The following is a 24,962-nucleotide window of genomic DNA, read 5'->3' as shown; positions in this document are numbered from 1 at the left end:
AACCTCGTTTTGATTTTTGTCGAAGGCTGAGAAACGCACTTTCTATCAACAAAAGCTGTGTTTGAAAAATCCATAATACAAATGGACGCTGAAGGAATAGTGCATTTCATAGCACCATTCTCCAACGCGTATAGATTCATAGCCGTTGCAAGGCGCGATAGTGGAGAAATGTGCATGGTGGCGAGGGCAAATAATTCGCGGATAGCATCTGTAGGCAAATTGCAGAGAAAAGTACTTCTCCCTTATCATCAGTGTTAGCGGGATCCTCAGGAGGCACGTTACTGCTTATATTATGTATACGTGCACGCTCAGCAACGTAAACTGCTGCTTTTTCTCCGTGATATCGAGTCCTGCCTCTGCCAGGTTTGCGCTGAGTGCTCGAGCATAATCAGCTGCAACTGCTGCTCGGACAAAAATTAAACCGCAGGAAAAGCTTCGCGTCCTCGGTGCGCTGCAAGCTTTTATTCGGCCAGCCTGTGTTTTTTTCTCTTCCGTTTTTAATGCGCACGTGGGCACAGAAACTCGTCCAAAAGGAATAATAAATTACAGAAGAATGCGGGCCTGACCTCCATTGATTCCGGACGAAGATTATCCTCGGAAATTCTCTATTGCGTTATTATGATAACAGGAATTCATGCATTTATGACAAACATAAATGAGCAGTAGATGCTTAAGCATATTGTTGTACTTTTCTTCAATCGCTGAAGTTATGCATCAATTTCTATTCGTTAACATTTTTATTTTGCATAGAAAAAAATCTGCAGTCTAATTATCATGTAATACGAATTTACTGTGAGGAGATATTTAGACGATTGTTTTTTAAAAATTGTAAACTGAACATATAAGTAGACAGCAGATTTTTATGCAAAACGAACCTTGCTAATTAATGTACTAATTAAAGACATGGGAAGCAAACATAAACATTTCTTATCTCAATAATTTTAATTAGTTAGAAATTATATTATCTTCCATTTACTCATTTTTGTTGTGAATGTATAAGCTGTACTAGCTGTACAAGATGTACGAGATGTACAAGCTGTACAACAAGATGTACAAGAAGATGTACAGGCTGTACAATAAGATGTACAAGAAGATGTACAAGAAAATGTACAAGCTGTAACATACGATTTACAAGAAGATATTTACAAGAAGATGTACAAGAAGATGTACAAGCTGTAAAACAAGCTGTAAAACAAGATGTTCAACAAGATGTTCAACAAGATGTTCAACAAGATGTACAACAAGATGTACAACAAGATGTACAAGAAAATGTACAAGAAAATGTACAAGAAAATGTACAAGAAAATGTACAAGAAAATGTACAAGAAAATGTACAAGCTGTAAAACACGATTTACAAGAAGATGTAGAAGAAGATGTATAAGAAGATGTACAAGCTGTAAAACAAGATGTTCAACAAGATGTACAAGCTGTAAAACAAGATGTTCAACAAGATGTACAACAAGATGTACAAGCTGTACAATAAGATGTACAAGAAGATGTACAAGAAAATGTACAATCTGTAAAACACAATTTACAAGAAGATGTACAAGAATATGTACAAGCTGTACAACAAGATGTACAACAAGATGTACAACAAGATGTACAACAAGATGTACAACAAGATGTACAAGAAGATGTACAAGAAAATGTACAATCTGTAAAACACAATTTACAAGAAGATGTACAAGAATATGTACAAGCTGTACAACAAGATGTACAACAAGATGTACAACAAGATGTACAACAAGATGTACAACAAGATGTACAAGAAGATGTACAAGAAAATGTACAATCTGTAAAACACAATTTACAAGAAGATGTACAAGAATATGTACAAGCTGTAAAACACGATTTACAAGAAGACGTACTAGAAGTTGTATAAGAAGATGTACAAGCTGTAAAACAAGATGTTCAACAAGATATACAGCAAGATGTACAGGAAGATGTACAGCAAGATGTACAGGAAGATGTACAGGAAGATGTCCAACAAGATGTACAAGCTGTTTATATAAAGATATGTACCAACCCCATCCTACACAAAATTTCTTAAAATGATTTCTTGCCTGGCTTTAATATTCCAATTATTCACCCTGCAATAATCGCATAGCCACGGCAAAGAAATTACGTCGCAGCTCCAATAATGTAACTTCGTTTATTTTAACGACATAACTACGTTTATTATTGTGTCTACGATGTAATTATTCGATTACGTTCTTTACCACTATACCGGGCAGCATTAATTAGGGAAAAAGGTATAGATAAACTATGCTGTGGTCGCAAGGGCATCGAGGTAATGTCCATTATACTAATGTGTATTATAGTGTAACATTAAAATACATGCTAGTGGTCCGTTCACTAAGCAGCTTCCACATCCATTGAATTATACATCCGTGTTATGCTGTGGACGTGGAACATTTACAGCGGACAGTGCGGCACTTTTTGGATCAATATTAATGAGCCTTTGTGAGTTCGGTGTGACAATAAATTTTACCACTTGATATACAGTCGCGTACTGCTGTTGCAATCTTAAACTGCTCTCCTGGTAATTGCAGTAATTATACTGTGGATTTTTATGGAAATTTATTTCAACATTTTAATGGATTGCAGTTTTATATTCCACTTAATCACTTTTCTTTTACGAAAGTCTGCAGTGTAATAATTGTGATACTGACTCACACTTGTAGAAATAAAGAAAAAATGATTTTATACGAAATTTAATGCGACAAAATTTTTTAGGAAATTCCGAAAAATTTTAAGTGTTTATGATAAAAATGAACACATTAGAAAAATTTAGGAACATTGTTATAGCTAGACTCCGGATTTTATGCATTTATAACAAAAATTAACAAGTGCAATTTAAAACAGTGAAAATATTAGAAGATTCTGAGAGAATTAATATATGATTGCCATCACATTAAAATTATTAATGAAGAATATAAATTTATATTTAGTTCCTGCGTCTTGCAATCGATGCGCAAACTTTTTATTTAGCATAAACATCCGGAGTCTGGTTATATCATTTACAATGTATCGAAGTTATTTAAAAAAGAGGTACATTGTAATTTAAAACTTTCGTTCCCTACACATTTTTTTACAGTGTACAGAAAAATTTAAGGTAAGACAATATTACTCACTATACATATAAGAAACGTATTTTTACTTTTTTACTATTGCGGATTTGATGAATTCGTGATAAAAATTAGTGACAAACATTTAAAAATGGGAGAAAATATATTTGTTTGTAGGTAAATGAATGATTAAATGTCATTGATTTGCAGACATAGTAGACATGCGTAGAGTTCACGCGGATTAAATTAATTCCCATTAATTTGCGGTTAAGTCTTTCAGTATCCGATCAGAATCGTCTCACGGTATAAATCGCTATTTTCGGATATGATTTACACGTGCAGATATTGACGGAGAATTGTTTTATGCCTGAATAGATCCGCGTCGGAACCATTCAATAAGGGGACGAAGCGCAGCACACATAGGGGATGCAGAATAACAGAGAGAGAACAGTTTGCTACCGCCAGCGGGCAGTAAAGTGCAATAAATCGCGTACGCGGAAAACCTCATACACGAATCAAAATTAAAATTGTCATTTTTTATTAGAGTTTGATGAAATGATTGCGTTGCAGCGGATTCCCGGCCGAAATAAAACCAAATAATACGCGATCCAAATTACTTCCAATTTTGTCGTACCTTCTGATTCCGATATAAAAATGAACCGACGAATGTGGAACTGAATCATACGAATTCGCGTTTAACAAATTTATAATTGCGGATTACCGAAAAATTTACCTCTTTTCACTTTGTGAAAAATATGTTGAGAACTGTGTGAAAGCAAGTAAAACGAGTTAAAGATCTCACTTTGAAAATTAAAAAAAAATCATTTTTCTGTTCTGATACTTTCTGAATTTGAAGATTTTCACTATTTCATTAATGAGTTGGTTTAGGGATCTTGTCTCGGATCAACGAAGTAACAAATTGAAACTTTAAAGCTTGTTTTGCGCAAAGTGAGACTTTTAAACCTGGTAAGTATCTTCTATAATATTCATCCGATTGACTTCGAACTTTGACACGATCTTCCTGTTTATTATAATTAGGTTTCGGATTTTATGCATTTATGCTAAAAATTGGTAGATGCAGGAGTCCGATTAAAAGAATTTATAAGTTTCAATGCGTCAGTCCCGACTTATCAAAATTAATAATTCAAATTAAAAATCGCTAATTTCGTTTTGATGTAAGGAGAAATTGCAAGAGAATGTTACAACCCTACTATGTGGACTTTCACAGTAGATATTAATAAACGAAAATAAAATAATGAAAATAAAATAATCTGTGTAGATAGAATTAAATGAAATGTAAAATAATCTGTGTAGACAGAATTAAATGGAATGTAAAATAATCTGTGTAGATAGAATTAAATGGAATGTAAAATAATCTGTGTAGATAGGATTAAAAGAAATGTAAAATAATCTGTGTAGAGAGATAAAATTAAATGGAATGTAAAATAATATGTGTAGAGATAAAATTAAATAAAACTCTTCAAAAAGTTAAAAGTGACTAAGCACATGTGAGAAAACCAATGTAGAAATAAATAAATTTTAATCTTTATGCCACGCGAAAGAAGAAGCAGACGTAGCCGGCAACTAACAAAAAATCTTGCAGCTGCTGCGAGATTCGGAAAGTCTTCTTGACTATTCGTAATTGCCGGAAAATCTGAGTGCAGGCGTACACGTCTCCGTGATAGGTGTTGCTTTTTCACCGGAAAATGTGCGAGCTTCTTTTCAACTTCGTCCGTTTACTGGCTGTCCAAGAGATCTTGGCGATGCGAGACTACCCGCAATAAAACGGCAAGATACAATTTCTTAAATCTTCTCGCCATCCACGACACTCACGTCTCCGCAAATTCGGTCTTTTTCAATCTGTTCCACAAAACTGTTTTTCCGCTTTGGTCACGGGGTACTCTCAGTTTTATCTGCCGTGACAATTCGAGATTTCCGTCGGAATTTCAACACGAATACCTGGAGAGTCTGGGGCTCTTAAAAATCCTGTTTGCAATCAATAAAAACTGCAATGAAATCGTCTAACCTACAGTTTGTTTAGACTCGCAGCTTGCGATGTACTCTAACAATTATTTATACATGCACAAAATATATTTTTCTGTGTAATAGTTATTGGATCAAAATGAAATAGTGAATAATATACACGATCGAATTTGTTGCCCACGTTTGGTGCATAAAACAGTAGAAAAAAATCGTACATCAATTTTTAAGGAGCCGTTGCAAAGAGAAGGCTTCACTCTTCAAATCTATGAAAATTTCATCAACAAGAAAAATTTTTGGAAGTTTTTGGGGACGTTTGAATTTGTAGCATTTTTAGGAAAATGGGTCTTCAGTTTACCACCTGCTGCATCATGTAAAAATATGTTAGGGAAAAATGAACACTGCGTTGCAAAAGTAGAGGCTTCGAGCTTTAAAACTAATCCAGGTTTATGGTTGTACTATTTTTTTTTTTTTTGACGAAATTATCTTATTCGAGAATCGGAAATGTGTTTGAATACTTTTCGGATCCACTGTATATGTGTACGAGAATTTTGATGATCATTTCAGTGTGTAAAATCGTCTGTCCAAGAAGTAATATTTTCTTTGAGTAAAATAATGTCTGTAACAATTGCCCGGACGGAGCATTCAAAATACTTATTTACTCGAACAGTGTTGTAAATACTTTAAGCAGACGTGATTCTATTCTTCAGCAAGCTGACCTACTCGTTCGTGCTTTCTTGCAGTTGTCCGCCGTAAATATGAATCTCCTATATTGGAAACGCTTTGTCCCCATATGCGCGAAATAGACAGTTTGTCGTGGATCCTCGCCGCTATTGCACCACTGCCTTTTATTATTCGAAATTCCCCTTTTATCCGGATTCCTATATTGGTCGCTATTTTTATTTGCTTCCATTGCCACGCACTGCAATGGTTTCTTTTCTAATCTTGAATACTTGTCGCGTCATTCACAAGCTACAGTAGGGCCTCGATTAACCGGATTCCGATTACAAACAAATATCCGTTTAGATATGACTATATTCTGAAGGGAAATGAATTTTCAAAAATAGAACATTTATTTTGGAATATAATGCGGATTTTATGCATTTATGACAAAAATGTTTACGTACAATTTAAAACGGAGGAAGTATTAAAAAGATTTAAGGCCACCAGTGTACGAGTTTCACCTTAATAAGATAATTAAAAGAAGGATGAAATCTTTATTTGGCTCCTGTCTCTTGCAATCAATCATTTTTTATTTTTCATAAAGATCCGCAGTCTAATAATGTACATTTTGATTATTTCCCTCGATTCTTGATTATTTATCTCCGAGTTGTTTGTCTCCATGCATAAGTATCCTAGGTGAAATAAATGCTGGTGCTTTAAAATGATTCTAAATTTATTATTAGACTGCGTCATTATGCATTTATGAAGAAATTGGATGGGCGAAATATCCGAAAATGTATCGATGATTTCAAAACCAGCAAGCAGCTGTCATTGTTCAAGGATGAAATTTATAATTTACCCATCAGGTTGGGAAAGGTTATAGAGAATGAGGGTGATTACTTTGAGACGTAATCTAGTGCCTGATTTATGTAATACAATCTTAAATTTGGAAAAATAGGGGAAAGAACTTATTTGCAAACCTAATGCATACACCACTCGCACTTCAACTATTTAATACATAGTGAGCATACATATTAAGAATTTCTCGAGAATCAGTTTGCGCAGTTCGTTTGCTTCGTGTCTTCGGTTTCAGCGAGATGTCTGCATGACTCGTAATTTCCGCGTTGATGGACACATTCGCGATACGTCTTCCCACTGTGGTTCTTCGTTCGGGGCAACTCTCCCTGAATAGCTTTACTAATGACAGCCTTGGCGAGTCCATTAATCAGCGGCCGCTCTCGGTCGGTTCTACGACGGCGCGCACTTATCGTGCCGCACAAAAAGTTTTTCGCCCACCCTCGCGGCAAGTTCTTTGCGTAAATGATTGTACGCGCTCCGCAAATTTCGCTGGTTTCTTCGAAGTCCTCGAGCCACTTCCGAACATCCCCACCCTCGGCTAAATGTTCGCAAGCCGAATCCTCGACATCTTTGAATGGGAGCGACTGATGCGCGCTGCTTCCGAAATTTTTCTCCTCTCAGAACTCGGAACTGTCTTCGTCCCCTATTCTATTGTTCCCCTCATCACTCCACCTATTCTTCTCTATGGACACCCCTGCGCGTCGACAAAGTCGCCATCGGCGATTACTCGCAGTGGCTCCAAAAAGTATTGGCACGCTAAGTTCACGTTTTTGGAAAAATCGTCGTTGTCTAGCACGTTCACTGTCCCGTGAAATTTTTGCGGGGTAAACTTTACTTTACCGGACTCGAAATTGTGCCTTTCTCCTATAAATTATTATGTATTTGGTATGTAATCCAGTAGATTTGTACCCGGGGCGGCTGCAGATCGAAGTTTCGATCCTGCAGGATCAATGGTTCAGGAGTTATGCTTGCTTAAAGTTGAGCATTTTTCAGTGTTTTTTGACAGGTAAGGACGCCGCCATATTGGTTTGTAGTGACGATCGCGCGCCGCTAACCGAACAGAACCGCTAGATGGCAGCACGGACACACAGTAATATCGCTAACACAGAGAAAATATGTCAAAAAATGTTTAAGGAAGAAATATCGTGGAAAATATTTACAAGAAGCTAACCCAGACCTGTCAAAAACACTGAAAATGCTCAACATTAAGCAAGTATAACTCCTGAACCATTGATCTTACAGGATAGAAACTTCGATCTGCAGGATCCCCGGGTAAAATCTACTGGATTACATACCAAATACATAATAATTTATAGGAGAAAGGCACAAATTTTGTGTCCGGTAAAGTAAAGAGCAGCCTTCTTGTGTCTTGTACAAGGTGCCGCAATATTGTCCGTGACCTTGACTTTCATTGTCAAATTTGTTTTATTGCATTGCATTCTACGCATCATGCAATAAAACATAATTTGTCCTTGAAAGTCAAGGTCAAGGACAATTTTGTAGCAACGTTTATTACAGATCTTCATCGAGCTTTGACTCTATCATTCGTGTGAACGATCAGAGTTATTAATAGATGTTATTAGTTGCTAGATAATAAAGTTTGCACAACTCACCTTATAATTTAATTAATCTCAGAACAAATTGATATTCAGTGCCACTAATTTTATGACTAGCCTGTGGATCTTTATTGTGCATCAATTGTAAGAAACAAGAGACAAGCAGGAAGTTCTTTCTTTAACAATTTTAGTAAATTGACATTAACACTTTTCATCTTTTCACTATTTTTGATTGTCCAATTTTTCGGCAGTCTAGTTAAACACAATAGTTTTAAGCAAATGTACGAAAATGTCGTAAGACAATAAATCTGTGCTCATTTCAAAGGTTTAAGCCTCTACTTTCGTGATCTATCATTCATTTTTTCCTAAAATGTTTTTGCGTGACATGATGGATGGGGAACTGAGGATTCGTTTCTTACCGAAGATGTTGCAAATTGAAACGTCTCTAAAAAGGATGGAAAATGTTTTCGCGACTGAGTCTACCACAGATTTTAATATTGAAGCATCCCCTTTACAACGACCCCTCAAACTGCTTTGAAAATTTAATGAACAAGAAAATATCCCGGATAAAGCTAGTTTGCATCTTTATATTATTCGTGATTTTTAAGGTGGTCACTCAAAGAGTTGTTTGCGAAAACCACTCCTGGAAAATCAATTATTTCTTGCAACCCCTAATAACTGATATAAGGGTGTCTCAGCTGAAGCAGGCCACCTAAATATCTCCTTTATTTTTAATGGCACAAAAAAAATATTTATGGCATAATTTAAATGGTTTCGAAGTAAAAATACCATAACAATTTTTTTCGTCCTATTATTTTTTCATAGTTCTTTCAAGGTCATCGTTATTTTTCATCGGGAAAACTAATTTCATTTTTATTTCATCTTGTTAATGACTTAAGCATATTGAAATGTATTTTTTCAGCCGCTATAAGATGGAATAAAAAAATTAGTTTTCCCGATAAAAAAATAACGATGACTTTGAAAAAACTGTGAACAAAAATAACCGGACAAAAGAAATTGTCCTTCTATGATATTCCTCCTTCGATACCATTTACATTATGCCATAAATATCTTTTGTGCCATTATAAATAAAGGAGATATTTAGGTGGTCTTCTTCAGCTGAGACACCCTGTATAATTCTGAGAAATATATCCCGTTCAAAGCTAATTTGTATCTCCATTTCCCTTTGATTTCACTTAAATATCATAAGTGATAACTGAAAAAATAAATGGCAAAGTTTAGGACTTCACCGCCATGTTACCCCTAAACGGAGAGGTAGAGATCCGAAATTTTACAGAATAGTGTTTCAGACAAAGAACACTGTTTAGCAGCAAAAAAAAAAGTGAAAAATGAAATGTTTATCCTGCTGGACCCCATCTTTTTATGTCTTGAATGCTTTTATTGTTCTATCACGTGAAACTTTTCTCACACGAACACTTTTGTCCTGCAATTAATTCGCATGATGGAGGTTCCACTGCGCGTATGGACTATTAGGACTTCTTGGTCTCCAGCTATAAAAGCACAAGCGTGTCCACTTACGAGATGTGTAACTTAAAAACGACATCTGTCTGATAGCCTTTTCGGTACAGAGAGAGAGAGTCTCAGGTTTATGTTCGCAACAGAGTTCGCTCCCGAGAGTTCCTTTCAGCACCGAAACTCGCAAATTGACGCGTAGCATTAGTCTGATGAAAATTCCAGAAAGTAGCGGCATTACAAACTTCTCCGCGCAAATAATTCCCCACAGCAAAGTGAAAACAAGTTTCACTCTTTATTCCTCTCCATCGAACGGTTTCAGGTTTGCATAATCGTCATCGAGTGAAGTGGACAAACACTCTACCAGAAAAATCACCAAAAAGACCATTTTCTAATGCAGTCTACAAAAAACATGGAAATTTTTCGAATTTCCACAGTTAAATTATTTTCTAAAAAATACACGTTAGCCATCTTCTTCTAGCTCTAGTATAATATTTTAACCTCTTTCCAAAATATTCATTCATGCTTCTCACCGCGAGAACTTTCAGGCTGATTTCACCCCTTCGGCAGGAATATCGACAGATAAAGAAAATATTTTCGTGAGAACTACTTGCTGCCGAAGTTGCACAAAAACTGACGATCGCTACTTCAACAGGTTCTCTTGTGCATGAAAATATCTTCGGTTAAGTATAGTACCTTTTAAAAATATCCCCACATTTATATATTTTGAGAGGCCGCTGAAATATCTAGCAAATATAGTTTCTTTTATCTTTTTTGATATAGCTTTACAAATTTTATCGTTTTACAGTGCTCTAAAATGCACAGTGTTACTGTTTGACAATGTAGCTACTACTGACTCAAGTACAGTCAGCGGCAATAATAAGTGGACACCCTTAAAAATCGCATATCTTTTTAGAAGTTGGTGCAAAGGACTTTAATTATTTTAAGATGTTAGAATGGCTAGTTCGCTAGAGAATAAGTAAACAAAAATTTATTACGATTGCAATTGGTAGGAATTATACAAAATTTTAAAAAATGATGTTTTGTCAACTTTTTTATCTGGGCCTGTAACGATAATTTAAAACATGCGTTTTATAGATTTCGGTAACTTGTATGCATACTGAAAATTTCATCGAAGTCGGTCAACATTGCAATGAGCTAGATACGTTTAAAGATGAGAGCTTAAGGGTGAAAGTCGCAGATTTTCAGCCTTGCCAGGGCATTTTGCCCTTACGTGATAATCTTTAAACGTTTGTAGCTCATTGCAATGTTGACCGATTTCGATGAAATTTTCAGTATGCATATAAGTTACCGAAATCTATCAAACGCATTTTTTCTATTATCGTTACAGGCCCAGATAAAAACGTTGACAAAACATCATTTTTTAAAATTCTGTATAATTCCTACCAATTGCAATCGTAATAAATTTTTGTTTACCTATTCTCTAGCGAACTAGCCGGTCTAACATCTTAAAAAAATTCAAGTCCTTTGGACCAATTTCGAAAAAGTTATGCGATTTTTAAGGGTGTCCACTTATTATTGCCGCTGACTGTATATTAAACATAAGTAAACGGTTTCAAAAATTGCCAAAGAATGTTTAAAAATCGCTATATACTCTTTTTATAATTTTTATACTGCTCTGTAATAAATAAATTGTTCGACACATTTAATTAAATCTAGAAAAGTCGACTACGTAAGTCTTAAACTTTCAGGTATTTATTGTGCTCACTTGGAAACGGATTTGGAAACTATTAAATAAACATTTATATCCATAATCGTACATAACAAAAGTTTGTTTGTGATACTGAATTATGTTCGAACTTTCGAACACATTGCAACAAGTGTTTCAACTCCACTCGGTTTAATTTTCCTGCTCGTTAATATTTTGTTGATCTGGCTGTGTTAAATAATCGCATACTCGTGCACGATAACATACGCACCGAGCTATACCACCGTGTATAGATCGCAGGTCATGAAACTTGGTATAGCTCTGTGGCGGTCGAGTTTGATTGGACTTGCGTCACTTCTCAGTCATCCGTGGCTCAATTTTCTGCTTCGCCTTTACCCAGAACTGTGGATGCCTAAGATCAAAGTAGATACCGAAACGCGTCCATTCTATTACAAATAAATGTTGAGCGGAGTGGTACCAAAGTGGTTGGTATTTCAGACACAATTTCGTGAATGCTTCGGTTTAGGGTAAACGGTTTAACAGTCTAAACGGACTGTGCCGGCAAAAACATGATTGTTTTGGCTCCAATGTGATTCAAGCTCTATCGGGCCCGGGGCGTGTCTATAACAGATCTGCCGAAAAGTTTGTTCGAACCTGTCTATTGCAGAACACTATTGGAGCAAGGTTGGTGAAATAGGGTGAAACCACTACTTTGATCGTGTACCATGGTCTTATTCTTATTCAAGGCTACATGCTGACAAGGAATACTACTCGATCGATGATAAAATCACACACAATTGTTGATTTTACGGTTCCAGTGATTAGAATTTTGTTGTAGTTCGTATAATTTCCTAAAAAAGGAGAAAATTTATATCTATTGTTTGCTCATACAGGGTAGCCCACATAACTCTTAACAGCTCAATATCTCGAAAACTATGCCATCGATTTTAACACAAACGAACAAAGTTGAATGGTAAACTGGGGCTCATACATACCCTAAAGATGTACATTAACAAAACCAAAGTAGAATTTTATTTCGGGTTAAAGGAAATTAGTAGCATACATACAGGGTGCGTCGCCAAAATCCGGACAAAATTCAATTTGAATTTCCCGCCGTTCTATACCACTTACAGATGTCGCTCTTGGCTTCAAAAATAGCTTGATGCATCTACTATTCGTTGATAACCTCAAAACGATCGCAATGTTGAAAGCTAACGCAGAATACAATCGAAGAGTCGCTATCATCGAAAGCGTGCGCGCTGGTCGCTCAGCGACAGAAATTATTCGATTCTTCGGATGCCCGAGATCGACGGCTTATGACGTTATTGCAAAATATAATGAGTCGGAGATGTCCAGCGAAGGTTCTGAAACACCGGCAAGGAAGTCGCACTCCAAGGAAAGCGTTGTCAGGACGTCGGACATCATCGAACGGGTTCAGGAGCTAATTTTTCAGGATCCAGGACAGTCGACCCGAAAATTGTCATCGGTCGTCGGCATTAGTGAAAAAACTATGCGTCGAATCTTCGAGGAGGACCTCCGCTACATGTCCTACACAATTAAAGTGAGACAGATACTTTCTGATGCTGCCAGGGCAAAGCGAGTTGAACGCGCTGTAACTTGCTCTCGTGTTCCTTACGAAACAGTGCTGCTGGACGCATCAGATTAAGGAGTTTTGATCTCCCAACAGACCCGATTTAAATTCTTTGGACTTTTATGTATGGAGCGTTGTTGAAAGGGTCTCTAACAAATCCAGACGTGCAAACGTCGCGTCGTTGAAATCCGCCATTGAAGCAGCATTCGCCGAAATGGACCGTGACGCCTTGAAGCGGGCATGCCACCGTTTCAGGACGAGAATGGAGGCGGTTATTAAAGCAGAAGGGGGCTATATCGAATAAATGTATTCTTGAAGAACCAACAAACAATTTCCGAAAAAAAAAATTTTTAATTCCGCCATTTTTGAAAAAAAAATTATGTTTGAAAAAAATGTTCAATTTGTCCGGATTTTGGCGACGCACCCTGTATTTATTAGACGAAGTTTAGAATCGTCATCATGATTCGGACACGATACTGTAGGGGAAGGAATTGAAGTATGCAGGGCAACTTGGAAGTCATTTTTCGTATGGTATCATATAATTTTTCAAAACAAATGTTGCATGGTTTCCAGGGGGAATTGATGTTAGTTTGTATAACCCCTTCCCCTACAATATCATGTCTGGCTCGTGATAAAGATTCTGAAAAGATTTTGATAAAAATGTATGTTAATAATTTCCTTTAAACCGAAATAAAATTCTATTTTGATTTCGTTAATGTACAGTTATTGGAGAACATGTAGGCATACAATAGACATAAATTTTCTCTTTTTTTAGGAAATTACGATCTACAAAAAAGCGTTAATCACTGACACTGTAAAATAAATCGTAGGGCAAGGGGTTGAACCGAGATAAACTTCTATTTTGGTTTTGTTAATTTACAGCTATTGGAGAATATATAATTCTCTAGGAAATTGTACGAACTACAAAAAAGTTCTAATCACTAAAAGCGTAAAATAAGTCGTAGGGCAAGGGGTTAATTTTTCCACTTTCTTGAAATTAAACTAATAATGTAAATTTAAATGCTACTGATAATTTTAATTGTGGTTTTCAAAACTACTCCTCAGAACACTTTCGTGGTTTTTGGCAGTGTAAGAAATTATGCAAGCTGCATCTTGGTCTTGTTCTGTCTCATCGACACGGACGTGTCGACTGTAGTAGTAGGCTTTTGTCTATACGTATAATTCCACACAATCAAATTTTGCAAAAACTTTCACAGCTAATATATCAATAACTATTTGTTTGCGACATATGGCTCCTTTCAAACATTTTCTCTTTTCGATGAGTAGAAGGCGTTGATGTAAACAAAAAACTTTAACAACAATTTTCTTTGTTATAAACAATTTTGCGGCTTACAAATGTCCACCGATCCAGAGGTGTAGTAGATTCACCCCTAGGACGGATGACCATTACTTTTTATACACCCTGTACAATTTTCGAGTAATGTAATCTAGAAAATGGAATTTTCAGCGCACTGCGCAGTGCGACAGAGTTAATGTCGACGACCACGCTGAAGCCTGTGGAGTAAAATTCGGTGAATAAAAGAAAGGCACTGACCCGAATGGAGTCTGTACGCCGGTGTGTCGGGCACCCAGTCGGCAATACTGAACAGTGCTTGCCTCCTGTCATACTTGAGACCGCCGCAGTGGCAGGGTGTTGTAGCGATAGTGTCACCGACCACCGAGATTTGATTGAGCTCAAGGCTGTTATCAGAATGGCACAATCTGGTTGCACTGGTGCTACTGGCACCACCGCCACCGCCGCCACTGCCTTCCCCACCGCCAGCATCGCTGCGACCACCGCCGTTGCCTCTGCCACCCCCGCTGCGGCCCCTAAGCGACTGCACCAGCCGCTTGGCGCTCGAAGACATTCCACGGAGGTGATCCAGCCTTCCGGTCTTTTCTGCTTCCTGTCTTTGCCGAAGCCACCCGTGTACGAGCCCGAAGATATCCACCTGAAATTTACAATTTTTTCGTTATCCACACAACACGCATTCGGTGTTTCAATTTTTCTGTGAAACTATTTCTTAACACTAAACCTACCATTGCAGGTCAAATGACTGGTTTTATATTTTTCAAATTATGAAGTTGCTTACATGGAAATTGATTCGATAAACTTCTTTATCCAAGCACATATTGTAAAAAAAATTGCACAAAATCTAAATAAATAGAGCCGTGCCATTTTTGTAAGGTGGAACATTTTAATCGCTTTTAGTGCTCGGTAGGTTTAGCGTTAAAAATATTTTAACACAATTTTTAATATTACCCTTTAATAATTAATAGTAAACTTTTCTATGAAACTATTACATATTGAGAGCTGGAAAGAAGTCTCTTGAGACGACACGGGGAAGGGGAATCTCCAACATTGATGCTTTCGTAGTCCTAATGTTTAAGCTCTGATCACTAGACAGCGGATCTTTATGCAAAATATAATTGTTCTACCTGAATTGCAGCAAACTGTAGTCAAATAGAAATTTATTTTCTCTCTTAAGATGGTGGACCCGTTTCCAGAATTGCAAGGGTGCGGGATGTGCGTTCTCATTTCTCGATAATACAAAGATGGGAGTCTTTAGTAGTCAAAATAAGCGCTAGATAAAAGATCAATCTAGGCTCCGATCGCCCTAGAAAATCCTATTTTTAGGTTTATGAGGTGTAACTTGCATTATTCACAGTCACAGCTTTATGAAAATAGGTACATGCGCAGTTGTATGCTTCCGAATAAATCAAATTACAGTTTGGAGCAAAACTGATCACACACACCCTTTGAATCAGAATAGCTTTTTTATGAATGGACCAGACGACTTCGATTTTTCTGTAAGGATAGAGGAATTAGTTTAGTAACTGACGTCTAAAAAATATGTTGAAAAAATGCATTTGGTCGGAATTGTGAAAAACAATAGTAAAAATTGATTTTTACAAGTTTTTTTGCTGGGCCAATAACAAAAATTTAAAAGATGTGTTTGGTCAACTCGTATAAACTATATACGTTCTGAAAATTGAAATTGGTTGATTGGTTTACGAGTTATAAACGATCAACAGTGTTAAAAATTGCAATTTTCCAAGATTTTCGACCTTTGTACCACTTTTGATCGTTTATAACTCGTAAACCAATTAACCAATTTCAATGAAATTTTCAGAGCGTATATAATTTATACGAGTTGACCAAACACATCTTTCAAATTTTCGTTATTGGTCCAGCTAAAAAAGTTGTAACAATCAATTTTTATCACCGTTTTTCACAATTCCGTTCGAATGCATTTTTTCTAGCATTAATTCTTCTAGCCTTACAGAGAAATTGAAGTCGTTTCGCCCATTCATAAAAAAGTTATTCTGATGTAAAGCATGTGTGATCAGTTTTGCTCCTAACTGTACCCCTCGTAAACGAAAAAATAGGATTTTTGAGGGTGATAGCGGCCTACATCGATCTTTTATCTAGCGTTTGTGACTACTGAAAAACCCCATTTTTGTGTTATCGAGAAATTAGAACGCGCATCCCGCACTCTTGCAATCCTGGAAAAACGAGTCTACACCCTTAATATGATTTATAGTTTTAAAAAATCCAGTTCTTCCAATGTTTCTACTATTTTAAGTTACACCTACTCGTTTTTGTTATAAATGCATAAAATCTGCTGTCTACTGATGAACACGCTACGTAGTGTGTGTGACCACTTTGTCAATATTCCGCTAGAAAATACATGTAATCGGGGCGTGACCCCACATTCTTTCCAAGAGACTTCTTTTTAGCTCCCTACCCCCTAAGCATGTTTTTAAGTGATGACGAGTGTACTCGACGAAAGCATAATTTCCAGGAAAATAAGTTTTAATATTTTTCGAGTATAAATTATGTTCGAAATATCGAACTTACGCGTTACTATAGTTTCCGAGTATTCTGTAACTTTCAGTAATGTTCTAATCTATTGCTAAGCCGGACCCAGGCTGCTGCAACAGCGTACAATATCGACTCGAGTCTTACCGGTCTTACACGATCGAAAAGCCGTCCATATTGGTTCGATACATGCTGAAAGCGCCGTTTGAAACTATTAACGCTCCTGCAGTTTAGTCAGCAAGAATGCAAGGCAACGCGTCGAAGCTGTTTAGCCTCTCGTAAAGATCGAAACAAACAGCTAAAAGTTGCTGAGCATTATAAACATCGTTATAATATAAACATTATTGATATACTCAAATGCAGACTGAGAATAAACTGTAAACATCTTTAAATTCTGTGTTATAACATCTGTTTTATACTGACACCCTATGTTGCATATTATTTTCAAGATTATTTCTGTCGACAAATTCAATATTCATAATTCAACATTATTTTTATCTTCAAACAACGGTATTGAAAATAACAATGCAATATAAACTATTCCAAATGGTTATTTCTTATTTTCATTTAAAATAATATGTTCCCAGATCTGCATTTTCAAACTAATATTTAAATCCACGTTTGAAACTCTAGAACAACATGTTAATAATATTTGAGCTAACAATGTCTTCTTTGAATAGTGTCCTTCATGCAGTTTTACAATTTTATGAAAAGAGAAACACGTAAGTGGAAAATTGATCAATAATATATTTATGAGATACAGTTAACTGAAAATTTTGCAATATATTTTTACAGTTTTTTAGACGTTCTGTTAATTACTATGCTAAACTTCGTTTGAATTTTATAGTCTGAAACGCCCCACTAGCTCTTTGTAGATCACTAATCCAACAGTGTCATCGCGTTGAAACGAAAACTTCTTTGACAATGACAACGCAGGTAGGGATCACAGGAAAATTACTTGCTAAACTGCTTAAAACGTGTCATAAAGACAGGCTGCGATTTATTTTTGATCATTTAGTTGAATTACCATGCTCCCAACACCTAAGAACAAATACGTGTTCCTTTTGATGCCTTCAGCGAAGCGCTTCAACGCACGCTTTGATAATTCACCGGTCTTTGCAGCATGAATCTGTTCATAAAATGGACGGGTTCATTATTTTGGAAGCTCGAGCCTGGCGCGCGTGCTGATAGCCTGAATGCAAATAGAATATTGCGAACGCGTCTTTATTAAGATTGAATATTAACCAATAACTTAGACCTGCAGACGTTTTTATTATTCTAGCCGCTCTCATTTGTTGAGAAATATTAAAATTACAATTTTTTGACGTTCTTGTTAAGGAAATCTATTCTAAATGGAAAAAGTTTAACATTAACCAAGTGCTTTGGTAGAAAAATATAAAAAAGGTATAGAAAATTAATGAAATAAATTAAATAATAAGTTAAAAGTTTATCATTCCCCCCGTGGCATAATTTCAATCGTTAAGGAAATCTATGTTAAATGGAAAAAGTTTAACATTAACCAAGTGCTTTGGTAGAAAAATATAAAAAAAAGTATAGAAAATTAATGAAATAAATTAAAAAATAAGTTAAAAGTTTGTCATTCCGTGGCATAATTTCAATTGTTAAGGAAATCTATGTTAAATGGAAAAAGTTTAACATTAATGAATGACTTTGCCAGAGAAATGTAAAAAATCTCGAGACGTGGTTAATTAGTTTACTTTATGAACGGCCCGTTACATCTGCGGCAGTTGTTATTCTTCAAAGATTGATAGACAAAACCATAAGGTTTCAAGTTGGTGTACATGTTACGTTGGTTTGTAAAACTTTCTAAAAGCATCAGCGCTCAAATATTATTTTTGTTGTCTTTAGTCAAAGCTCCTCCAGAGCAACAAAAGGGTACACAATATAGATACAGTCATACCCGCTGGTGAGATCACTATCTGGAAAGGTACAGTTGCAGAAATAACTGTCTCTTTTTTCCATCTCACGTTGACTCTGAATGGGTTGAGAATGAAAATGAAAACCACAAAGGATATCGTCCAACTGTCCTCTTCCGATTTTGATAAAACTTTGCAGGATTTGTAAAATAACGAAAAAGACAGTTCCAAAGGTGACTCTGGAGACAAGAAGTTTCAAGTGATTACACTTTTCTATCTTGAATTTTCTCATCTACAAAAATAATTCCTTTTTCTTGCTGCTTTCACGGTACCATCGAAATTGAAAGCATGATAAGGTGCAGACTCAGGGGATATAGGGTATTGTGTGACACTTAAGTGAGCAAAATGCGCTGGGTGTTTCGTTTGAAATTTTAACTTCAGAACTATTTATTATTTAATAAAATACTTCACGTAAAACCTACTTTATTTTCGTCAAATCTTGTTTACGTAATTTTGTAAATAAAACTACAGTAAATCCTCTATAGTCGCAAAAGCCTCGAGGAGTTGAAGGACACTATTTTTTTGAGCTTCAAAGACCGAGCCGAACGTAGAGAAGGACAGCTACAGTTACTAGAATTAACATTCGGACGCTCTAAAAAAGAATATGACTATTTTAACGTTCTACTATACGATTTGAACTTTTTTGGGAAGGTAGAGCAATTAGTTTACTACAGGATGTCAGAAGAAATTTTTTCCAAAATTGTAATTGGTCGGAATTGTAGAGAAAATACTAAAAGTTGCATTTCACAACGTTTTTATGTGGGCCTATATTGAAAATTTAAAAAGTACGCTTTGTAGGTCTGTGTCAATTATATGCACTGTGAAAGTTTCATCGATATCGGTTGATGCGGAAAAAAGCGACAGGCATTGAACGATGTAATTTGTGATGTAAGTGAAAATCTGAAATTTTTGCCATATTTAAACGTTTGTATAATAGCCCTAATATAACAGCTATAATAGTTTGTATAATAGTTAGTATAAATTTTTAGAATATGTTAAATTGACACAGATCTACAAAACGTATTTTATAAATTTTCAATATATGTAGGCCCACATAAAAAAGTTGTAAAATTAAACTTTTAGTATTTTGTCTACAATCCTGATCAATTGCTATTTTTGAAAAAATTTCTTTTCACATCCCGTAAGTAGTAAACTAATTGCTCTAGCTTCTAAAAAAAGTTCAAATCGTATAGTACAATATTAAAAAAGTTGTCGTCTTTTTCAGAGCGTTCGAATATTAATTCGAGTAACTGTATGTAAAGAGAAACCGCGCGCGGCCGCGGCCGAAGCGATTGCAACTCTCCGCGTCTCTTTCTTCCCCATACTCTGTCTTTCCTTGCGCCCGAAACTTTCATCGTCAATTAAACCACTAAATACAGTTGAAATTATATCGTGTTTGGTCTTATTTTAATCAGAAAAGTGCCACAAATATAGTGGTGAAAGTTTCATAAAAAAATAAGAATAATAAAAAGATTTTTATATTATCGGTATTACATTGCGAGGGCGCGCAGGCCTTTGAACTGTGCCGGCGACTGCGTCTCTCCGCGTCGCATTAGTAGTGGTTTACCCCGATATACCCGAGCCGAGATCAGATTACTAGAGTGGAGGAGATATTTTCTTGCATTCATCGTGTACGACCTTTTTGCGACTATAGAGGATTTACTGTATATGTTATAATCCAAACAGTGTCCCGTATTAATTCGATAATTACGTATCGTACGTATTAGATGTGCAAACAAGTTCATTCCCCATTTTTTCCACGATAACAACTTACGACTGAATTCGAATTACTTCCCGATTTTGGTGCCATATGAAAGAGCGTTCTTTTAGTTTTAAGAAGAGTCGTGATGAGCGTTCTAAGAGTTTCTAGTCCTATGCAAAAATTTGAAGCAATATGGCGTGCGAGAAGCATCATTTGCGTCACTGCTTACTCTTTGCATTCCAGCTTAGGAAATCAGCTGTTTAAGCTACTGAAATGGTTTGTGTCGGCACTCGGAGAGAACGCTGTATCTTACAGAACATGCAAAAAGTGGTACCAAAGATTTAAAGCCGGAAATTTTAATTTGGAAGACGACGATCGTTCAGGTGCACCGAGAAAGTTCGATGACGGCTAGTCAGAGGAATTGCTCAACGAAAATCTGATCCAGACGCAAGAAGAATTGGCAGACAGATTTGCAGTCATCGAACAAGATTTTATTACATTTTATCTATTAAAATGTAATAAAATCTTGAATTTGGAAATAAAGGAGAAGGAACTTATTTGCACACCTAATATACAGGGTGAGTCACCTAACGCTGCCACCTCCAATATCTTTGTTGTTTTTAAAGATGTCTGAAGGACATTTCAGAAATCAAGGAGAAATCAAGGTCACCTTCATTTTTTAAAAATGAAAGCACCCTTTTTAAACACCTGCAAAGATAGTCCCTTTCATTAGGAATTCAGTAACTATAATTACCCATGCACGTATAAACTTTCTAAGTAGCTCCTAGTCCATATAACAGACACAGACAATTATTATTTTGCATTAACCATTAAAAATTCGCGGTCTCGAAGCCCCTTTCTTATTTGTGTAGGCTTCATACTTGGGCTTTAAAAACAACAAAGATATTTGAGGTGGCAACGTTAGGTGACTCACCCTGTATAATACGTACTTAGGAGATCCCACCTGCACATTTCCGTGTAACAATAGATGAGAACTCACCACGGTCGAATATCCGTCGTGCCGATGGCAGTCCGCCACCTAGGAGAACCAGCGACGCGATAGCCACCCACGCGCACGCACTCACGCACAACGGCGACCGGTGTCACCGGCTTGAACACACGATCATCACGCTCATGTCCTCTGTTCGTCCGGTTACGGTTAACGATTCCCCTGAATAACGCGCGCGATAATTGGAAGGAACTTTAGCGCGGAACACTCGACGGAGCTGGGTCGTCGAGTAGCTAGCTAACAGGTAGCTAACTCGCGGTAGCACCCGCGCGCAGATTCGTCAACGATCGGCATGGCAACCGTCACAGGTGTTCATCGAAGCAACCAGCGAATTCGTATCGCGTCAACGAGAAAAGTACGCGAAACACGATGAGCATGCTCACGAGCGGCATGGCTGACAGCACGCGGATGAACACTGGCAAACCCGAACGAGATTCAAGGCACGCGCGCGTCACTCCCTTTCTTTCTTTTCATTTTCTTCTCTTTCTCCTGTTTAAGGACGTTGACTAATCCCTTGGTCCTGACAGAAGCACGCCTCGTGGCGGACTTTTTAAGGGATAACCGACGTGCAACAAGTGTCTCGGGTCACGACGCTCGTCACATGTGCTCACTTACTCCGCGTGAGACGCCGATCTTGCTCCTTGTCCTTCGCCCCGCCGTTCATCAGCCACAACTTCCGCTCTATCTAATGGCCCACCCTGCACCTGGAACAAGAACAGGCAAATTAAGGCTAGCCTTTCGTTGATCGATCAGAGCTATTCAGTTTTTTCTTGGTAGATACACAGTGATTTGCATTATTATTCGGACGCTCTAAATAGAGACGATAACTTTTTTAATATTGCACTATACGATTCGAACTTTTTTGGGAAGCTAGAGCAATTTGTTTACTACAGGATGCGAAAAGAAATTTTTTCAAAAATTCCAATTGATCGGAGTTGTAGAAAAAATACTGGAAGTTGCATTTTATAACTTTTTTATGTGGGCTTATATTGAAAATTTTGAAAATACATTTTATAGGTCTGTGCAAATTATATGCACTGTGAAAGTTTCATCGAAATCAGTTGATGCGGGAAAAAACGACAGACATTGAAAGATATAAGAATCCTTAGATTTATTGCAGTTAGAGTCCGAAAATCGTGAAAATCTGCCATTTTTACAGTTTTAAACGCTTGTAGCTCATTGCAACGTCGACCGATTTTGACGAAATTTTCAGAATATGTTTAACACAGATCTACAAAACGTATTTTTTAAAGTTTCAATGTAGGCCCACATAAAAAAGGTGTAAAATGCAACTTTTAGTATTTTCTCTACAATTCCGACCAATTGCAATTTTGGAAAAAATTTCTTTTCACATCCTGTAGTAAACTAATTGCTCTAGCTTCCAAAAAAAAGTTCAAATCGTCTCGTACATCTATTTTTTACACGATTTTGAAATAATACAATCCAAAATACATATACACAGTAAGCAGAAAAAGTATTCGTGCACACTTTGAAAACAGATAACTTTTAAAATTGGACCTAACCGCTTAATATTTGGTGAGATGTTACACAAGTTAATTCGAAGAATGTGAAGATCACAATTTTTAAGTTTTGTGTATGTTATACATTTTTACGAATTATGAATACATTTTTTGACGGTTGGCTTTTCTCTTCGTAACTCCTGATCCTGACAGAGTTACTTTTTGATATTGCCCTATAAAAGTAAGTAAAAAAAGTAGACAAATTTTACAGTATTTGAACTAAATTTATCTATTAAGTTTCACCTCGATATTTCAAACAACTTGTTCACATTATTAAAAAATAAAATCTGATTCAAACCAGAGTTGGGCAAAAATTTTATTTAAATAAAAATTTCGAATAGAGTGGGTTTAAGTCGCACTTGAAAAAAGCCCACTTTATTCGAAATTTTTATTTAAATAAAATTTTTACCCAACTCTGATTTAAACACATAATATGCATGTCGCTCAATGCTGTTTCCTGTATGATACCAGAAAATTCTAACTTTGCTCGCATGTCTGTTAATGAAATACCTGAAGTGGTAATGGGGAAGTTTTATAGAGATAATTTTTAGAGACATATTATAGTGTACTATAATTAAGCTGGAAATTTTCCCCACGTTTACATTCTGCTTGATAATAAAATGTCTTCATCAAACTATTTTAAAGTTTCACCATTTTAGGTAAGTTTGTGTAACCCGGTAGAGTGGAACTTTCAGATTAAAAATTTCAATTATAATTTTATGTGCTTTAACATTTCCAACGAAAGTGTAGAACGAATATCGAAAACCATAGTCACGAATTCATTCCAGTTTCACGACTTTGAAACCATTAGAACTATGGGACACAAATGATCTAATACGGAGGAATACAATGGGGGTTGGAAACGCAGTTATTTGGAAGATTTAAGGAGACTATAAACAACAAAGTTTTATAATCTGCGGCTAAAAGTAAATTACCAGCATTACACAGAATGTATAGCTGCAAAAATGAATATTAACCATTGGAAAACCTCCGACGGAATAAATGAACGAAACGAATGCTTGGAATCTACCGATATTTCATAATTTGGAGGAAAACGGAGTATACCGGAGTATACTGCATTAATCTAGGAAAAGAAATATATCTCGCGCAGAAAAGTCGTCCATTTATACTGCACGGAACAATGTATCTCGTAGATATACAAAATAACCACGGAATGTTTGATGCATCACGCGAGAGTAACTCATCATAGCGCAAAAAATTAAATTCCTTCGAAATGATTGATCGCGTCGTTGATCATACAATTTTTTCCTGAAGCTTCCGTATTGCAATTGAAAGGAATAGACACAGAAATTTCTTAAAACCTGATTGAAAACCAAGATTTAAATCCAACGGCGCGCAGCAACTTACTAGAGTTTTTATCAATAAAAATCTGGTTAATTTGCAACTAATTTAGTCGTACCTTGTGTAGTTATAGAAAGCCCTGAGTAGAATTATAAAAACTAGTTAATAACTAGAAGAGTTATAGACAATTCTGATCAATCAAAAAAATTAAACCGACTTCGGAAAGACGCTCTAAAAAGTACGAAATAATTTCCATTTAATTTATGTGAATACACACGAACTTGAATACAATAGAATCATTTCGGAGGCAGCCCAAAATTGAAAATTTTCCAAATAACACATGTTGCTGATTATGATTTCATTGGAATATGGTGGACTTGGAAATCGGTAGGTGGGAAGAGAAGATACATTAATATGTGAAAGCATGTAGAAGATTTTAAGGATTTTCGTAATTTCCAGTGTCGAAAATTTTCAATTTTGCGCCTCCTCCGAAACGATTGTATTGTATTTAAGTTCGTATGTATTCACATAAATTAAATGGAAATTATTTCATACTTTTTAGTGGAACGAGCAGAATTTGTAGAACACCGTATGTTTTTCGGTCTTATTGGTTATTTGCAGTAAAAACCGCAAAGAATGAAAACATGCAAAATTTGTTTTCACGGGATCACCCCGGGAACATACTCTACAAGATGCAAAAGGTTTCGTTCTGATTGGTCCACCCATCTCTTCGTAATTGATGAAAATACATAGAACAAAAGCGAAAAAAGGCACATACAGATCGAATTGAGTAACCTCCACCTTTTTCGA

General features: G+C 36.2%; 2 protein-coding genes across 10 annotated transcripts in view; one reads left to right on the top strand and one right to left on the bottom strand.

The window, feature by feature from the left end:
* Positions 1 to 24,962, bottom strand: part of LOC143213439 (cyclic nucleotide-gated channel alpha-3) — a 299,614-nt gene that overhangs the window by 222,176 nt on the left and 52,476 nt on the right. For all 9 annotated transcript variants that reach the window (XM_076433300.1, XM_076433299.1, XM_076433297.1 and 6 more), the window contains exons 2-3: positions 21,322 to 22,034; positions 14,415 to 14,811 (exon numbers count right to left, since the gene is read on the bottom strand). In XM_076433300.1, the coding sequence (XP_076289415.1) occupies positions 14,415 to 14,727 (313 nt within the window). In that variant the 5' untranslated portion in view covers positions 14,728 to 14,811; positions 21,322 to 22,034. The remainder of the gene's footprint in view (positions 1 to 14,414; positions 14,812 to 21,321; positions 22,035 to 24,962) is intronic.
* Positions 1,387 to 13,605, top strand: LOC143213633 (uncharacterized). Its single transcript, XM_076433686.1, has 5 exons — positions 1,387 to 1,397; positions 1,453 to 1,466; positions 1,543 to 1,877; positions 1,929 to 2,019; positions 12,402 to 13,605. The coding sequence occupies exons 1-5, from the start codon at positions 1,387 to 1,389 to the stop codon at positions 12,932 to 12,934; spliced, it is 984 nt and encodes a 327-aa protein (XP_076289801.1). The 3' UTR covers positions 12,935 to 13,605.

The sequence above is a fragment of the Lasioglossum baleicum genome, chromosome 11 (assembly GCF_051020765.1).
Source record: "Lasioglossum baleicum chromosome 11, iyLasBale1, whole genome shotgun sequence".
Taxonomy (NCBI): Eukaryota; Metazoa; Arthropoda; class Insecta; order Hymenoptera; family Halictidae; genus Lasioglossum; species Lasioglossum baleicum.
The sequence above is the reverse complement of the archived record's forward strand: the minus strand, read 5'-3'. Positions and strand labels throughout refer to the sequence as shown.

Bases quoted from the DNA above. Each gene is read 5' to 3' on its own strand.
- LOC143213633 (XM_076433686.1), top strand. The intron at 1,878-1,928 runs GTATAAGAAGAT...CAAGATATACAG, and splicing joins AAGAAGACGTACTAGAAGTT to CAAGATGTACAGGAAGATGT. The intron at 2,020-12,401 runs GTACCAACCCCA...TACCACTTACAG, and splicing joins AGCTGTTTATATAAAGATAT to ATGTCGCTCTTGGCTTCAAA.